Here is a 6,000-nt window from a genome sequence, read left to right on the forward strand (position 1 = left end):
ACAGCTTGTAGCAATTACATTTGCATTTTTTATGTAGCAGCCATGGGCAAAAACAGAGCTTAATAAAAGAACCATTTTGTTAAAAAAAGAAAAAACAAAAAACCTGTTAGTGTTATTTTTCCAATTATGTACATGGTATCATTTGCTGTATTATCCTGCACAATACAGGTGCTTGCAGATTCACTGTTTGGTTGCCATCCAAACTTGGGCAGCAGCTGGTTGCTTTTACATTACAGGCCACAGAAAACAGTAGCAGAAAAGTGTGGGGGCAGTTGATTCCTTTTTTTGTTGAACAAAAGATCTGTTTACTGGACTCATTCTCTACATGGACAAGTACCTTTCATACATGCAATTCTTCTCATCCTTTCTTTTTCCAATGAATACTGTGACTGGAGAAATACACAGAACTTTGAAGGTACAGTTACATGTTATGGCTTGAGCCAGTCTAAGAATTCAGTGCAATGCTCTCTCCTTACTGTGAGCTCCCCTGAGCCACAGACTTCTCTGGTGTTCCTTCCTGATCCTTCAGAGGGCTGAGCCAACTCATTAAACTGACAGAAAACCTATGTGACTGTCAAACACAAAACAAGGCAAAACAAAACGGGAAACAGATTTTTTTTTTCAAATGCAAGATTAATAAAGTGAATTATGTCACTATGGGATCAGATGAGCACAAAGAAGAAGCCAAGATATTTCCTTTTTGGCAGCAATAAGCCAGCTAGACCAGCTCAGCCATAATATGCAACCTCATCTTTAATCTGTTTTGTATAGAGGTGGCAAAGTTTGCGTGAAAATTAATTTTCTCACTAAATTTGTTACTGTAAAGTTGGAGTGAAACTGTTCAAATAATCAGAAAGGTTAATACCCAGATCTATTCATTAGGAAATGCTCTCAACACTATTTCTATAGCCTTTCCACTCACTTAAGAGTTAGATTTTACATCAGCCTCCTCAGCAAGGGCTCACCTTGATAACCTACTAATTTCTCATCTAGCTATTGAAGACTGATAATGCGTAAGTCTCATGTTGCTTCTAATCCCTCATGCTGTCCTTCCTTTTCATACTTCTCTAAAATCCTCCATACATTTCCCTTAAGCTCCACTCCTGTTCCCCAAATGTATGTTCAATCCTGGGTCATCTCACTACCCAGTTTTCTACCATTACTTCTCTTACTCAAATTATATTCTTGTACCACTCCCAATTGCCATCACCTCCTCACATCTTTTTATCTTTGTACTTCCTTTGCCATGACAGCTTCTGTCTTCTAAAATAGAATCTTTAGGTTGTCAAGTCTCGTTACCTTGTACTTTCAGGTCTGCACCTGTGCCTGCATCCACATAGTCCTTTCTGCCATGTTTCCCACTGGAAGGACAGGTTAAGTTCATTTGCTGTACAGCACACTGCCAAGCATTTAACAGAAGGGAGAGGAGGAGAATAATCTTGGTGAGGTGTTTACAAGGGCTAACACATAGAAATGAGGCACCCAAGAAATATGTTACAAAACGTAAGCCTCTCTTGTATTGAGTCACAGATATAATCCTTCTCCACAGTAAACATGGGTTTATGCCTTTTAGATAAGAGCACGGTTTCAAATTCTAAGGATCCATTCAGAATCAATCCAACAGAGAACCAGAACTGAATCCATGTCTTAGGTGAAAGCTCTGTGGGCTGAACTGCTATATTATTAGAGCGAAGACATTAATTATTCCGATGTTTTGTAAGGACTCCATCCATTTGTCCTTACTTAATAACAACAAAAAAAGCAAAAGACGCACTTACCCAACCTTCATGACATCCAGGTGAAGACAATCATGATTGTGTTCACAAACAGCATCAAGTATACAGGAAACTTCATTCCTGAAGCTCAGATGACTACCAAATCTGAATACCTCATTAGCTAGGCCACAGCTGAGCAGCGTTTAAATTGATAATGGTCTGTTTATTCCTCCACATTTTTCGGATACCCTCTTTAAATTCTACTAGAATAGCTTCCTTCTTTAAATATCAAACTATCCTCCATTTGAACCTGACTGCTTTCCTCTCATTTATTAGCTTTCAATTACACGTTACCTCTGCTTTGACACTGGGGTTTTTTTTTGTCCTACCCTCTATCCAACAAGAACAGTGAGCTCCTGGCAAAGACTTTTCTTGACTCTGTTTTGCATTTTAGTCCTTCACAGCTGTCCTTATTTAGTAGTAACTTCCCTACAGGCCATATTCATTATTGTTATTATTTTACAAGTCAAACACTCTCTTTCTAGGATGCTGGTGTTCACAGTAAAGCATGGTATGCTGCTGCCTGTGATAGGAAAATGGCAGAAGATGCATTGTACCGTTCAAACAAGGTAGGTCACTTTTAAAACATGTCTATTGTATAAAAAACCCCAAAAATTCAAAAACAGGTAAAGATAATCCAAAATGTTCTTAAGAACATGAGTTGTACTTTGATTAAATCAGAATATTGTGCCATGCAAGTACTGTCAAGTGTCAAAACTGAAATTATTGTGGCAAAACTATTTAACTATAGTTTTCCTCACAAGACAAAGTTACATCAGTGTAACTCAAAGATGGAACTCTGCAGAGAAAGCTATTACTGACTGGAGAGCTGAGAAAGATCTGATAGCTCACGAGCATCCCTTGAAAGAAATGCAAAGCCCCATGACTTTTAAGTGACTTCCACCACTGTCCAATGGCTCTTGTGAAAACAGCAGGTGTTTGGAAAGGCTGACCTTGCCATGCATTTTGAAATAGCTGTGCTGTGCATTTAGGTACTTGGAGAATTTGAGTTCTCTCAGGTATTCTGTGTGCAAAAACTAGTGTCCCAAGAGGGAATAGTAACATGTAGATTTGCATTCCCAGCATCAGGTACATTCCCACTCTTGCCTAACTCCACAAAGCAGAATAAAGGGTCAGAGCACAGGGTTTACCACCAAGTGTAGGCTGCTGCTCATTAGTGAGCACAGGCTACACTGTCAGTAGTGCAGGTGCTTGACTTTGAGAGTGCTTCTTACAGCTCTGGAGAAGCAGTATCTCCACCTCTGCTTTTTTGCCTACTTCCTGCCATTGATAGCACCTTTGTTTCCTAATAATTTGTGGACCCCATGAGATGGCTGCCACTGTGTATTTATTTCTTCTTTTTCTCTCTGATTGAAAGAAAGGACACGTAGAAGCAAAAGTGATTCTTAAATGACACCTTTGTAAGATACTGTTAGACAGCTACTTCTCATCTGCTGCTGTACAGTTTTTCCAATGGGAGAAAAGAGTTTAATGCCAATATAAATAAAAATACTAAGCTAAAAGCAAACTAAGTTGTTGGAAAAAATGAGCCAAATGTTTACTTAGTTTTCTCTTTTCAGGATGGATCTTTCCTAATAAGAAAGAGTTCTGGGCAGGACTCACGGCAACCATACACACTGGTTGTCTTTTACAACAGAAGAGTATACAACATTCCTATAAGATTTATTGAATCAACACGACAATATGCACTGGGCAGAGAAAAAAGTGGTGAAGAGGTGAGATGCTGAGGGGGTGTTTTTCCAAATAGTTTTAGTTATATATCTTTAATAAGCAAATGATTAAGATACATTGCCCTGTGACCAAAAAGATTCTTCATATATCACGATAAAAGTATACCCTTTATAATGACTCATCTGTCAAGCCACAGAAACCAGTGTAATGTCAGCTCCTGCATACTGTGAGTAATTAAATCCACAAATCAGATTTAAAACATACTCTTAGAACTACCTTGAAAAAAGTTAACAGGATCAGAGCTGTAGCTGCTACATGATTTTTCTGACTTTATAGTCCTCCATTTACCTTCTAAGACTCTATTAAAGTTCCTTGGAAAATTTTAAAGTAAGAACAGCCACATTCGAAATCAAAACAAAACACTCTATAAAAAATGAGAATACTTTTAATACTATTTTCACATAAAGAAAATGTTAAACTCTAGTTCTGTAGTGAAAAAATCTCTAGTTGGCTATTATACCACACAGATAATTGCTCTGACAGCAAAACAGAAACTTGGAACCCAAATACCAATAAAAACAGTTTGTTATCACTGCACAGAGGAGGCTTTTCAGCAATGTGAAAGTAGGCTTGCCTTAGCCTAAGTATCTGCCTCCCAGGCAATCGTTTTGAGATTACAGAATAAATAACAGCCTAGAGCTCACCTGGCCTTCAACAAAGGGTCAAAAATGACCTCAGGATAAACAGATAGTCCAAAATCTGTATTTGACCAAAGACCAAAAGGAAAAGCAACAGACCTACCAGATTCTGGATATTAATTTACTGTGACAAACATTAAAACTGCATACCCAAAATGGTTCTCATTGATAGCTGTCTGTACCGTGTTACTGGAGACAGGCTTCCCTCGGTGTCTGAATCACATCTGACACAGCTTCCAAACTGCCAGTCTGCAGCCTAGTACAGACTGAGGTAAAGTCAAAGCAGTGTCAGTGTACTATGGCCTGTAACAAACTTCGTGGTTCAGTTTGTACAGGTGACAGTCACAAATGGAAAGGATGAAACAGCAAGTAGCCATAATATCTTCCACTGTCCAAATTTAATCTCTTTATTACTAGAATCAAAACTAAAAGCAGGATCAGCGCTATTACTAAAAGGCAGCATCTCAACTGGTAACAGTCATAGCTCAACTCTCTTCAACGATGTGAAAATCAAAGATAAAAAAGCATTAAAGGAAGCCAGCACTAATTATTTTTTGTTTTCTTTATCCAGCGCTTTGACAGTGTTGCTGAAATAGTAGAGAATCATCAGCGCACCTCCTTGGTTCTAATTGACAGTCAAAACAACACAAAAGACTCAACAAAACTGAAACACATTGTAAGAGTTTCTTAATGAACTGAAATGCTAAAATGAAGACTTCTTTAATCATTTTTTTCAACATCTCAAAATGTGGACATGGTATTAAAAGAAGAAAATCCAAAGTAATGGAAAACTATTTAAGAGCACCTACTAAGTAGTAAGAGATGCAGTTCATAGAGTTCAACCTGTCACGTTTAGCAGAAAAGCACTCACATTTAACACAAGAAGCCAAAGCAGATACACTCTCGACTGTGATTTCCACCTGGGAGAACACAGGTATCCAAAGTCACATGAAGAACAACTGTGTATCACAGCCTGGTCCTTTGACTGCTATTTAAAGAGAGGTTTCCTGTAGGACATTTTCATTTTGAAAACAAGAATACCCATAGTGATCTACTCTTCGTTTACCACAGATCACTGCTTTCAGCAACTTCTTTGAAAAGTGCACAGCACTAGAAATTAAACCAAATCGACCTAATGTACCACTGTGCACAAGTTGAAAACAGGACTGTACTTTATGTGATTAGTGGCAATAAAGGTGCCTGACTGTTTCAGATTAATGAACATGTGTTGTATGTTCCCTCAGCTTTACCCTAATTCACTGATGTTTTTGTTTTATATTTTCAAATATGCAAATAAAACGAATATTGTAAAGTCAGCAGTGTATGGAGACATTGTTGCTGGAAGGAAGAAAGGAGATCCAGCAAAGCATCAACTCTCTATTGTGATGTTACAATGTATATATTTGTATGTACATATTTGTGTATGCTCCTTCACAAGTTGTTACGAAAAGTATCACTTTTTACAGCTTTAGCATATATTATATATTTGGCTTAATGGCTCTAGTCTTTGGTCTTCAAATTACCTACTGTTGGTTACTCAAGTGCACTGCTTCATTGCTAAACTAATTAACCATTCAATTCTTGCAGAATTACTGTTTATGGACACACACAAAACCCCAATATTTTTTCAGGCCTGTTCTATCACAGTGGTTTACTTACTGTATTATTGTGAACAAATTAAATTTGCACAAATGTTCAAGTGGTAAAAATTAATTTGATGAAGGTATAAATTGGATCAATGAAAAAACTGGGAACAATTGTTAATTAATTCTAGAGGTGTTTGATTTCTCTAGACCTGCAAACTCATCCATCTTAAAGGTATTTTCCAAAATTGA

The 6,000-nt window shown here is 37.5% G+C and overlaps 1 protein-coding gene across 8 annotated transcripts in view; it reads left to right on the plus strand.

The window, feature by feature from the left end:
* Positions 1–6,000, plus strand: part of BLNK (B cell linker) — a 101,492-nt gene extending 95,492 nt beyond the window's left edge. For all 8 annotated transcript variants that reach the window (XM_071564022.1, XM_071564024.1, XM_071564023.1 and 5 more), the window contains 3 exons: positions 2,261–2,344; positions 3,356–3,511; positions 4,737–6,000. In XM_071564022.1, the coding sequence (XP_071420123.1) occupies positions 2,261–2,344; positions 3,356–3,511; positions 4,737–4,856 (360 nt within the window). In that variant the 3' untranslated portion in view covers positions 4,857–6,000. The remainder of the gene's footprint in view (positions 1–2,260; positions 2,345–3,355; positions 3,512–4,736) is intronic.

Source organism: Pithys albifrons, chromosome 9 (genome assembly GCF_047495875.1).
Source record: "Pithys albifrons albifrons isolate INPA30051 chromosome 9, PitAlb_v1, whole genome shotgun sequence".
NCBI classification, from domain to species: Eukaryota; Metazoa; Chordata; class Aves; order Passeriformes; family Thamnophilidae; genus Pithys; species Pithys albifrons.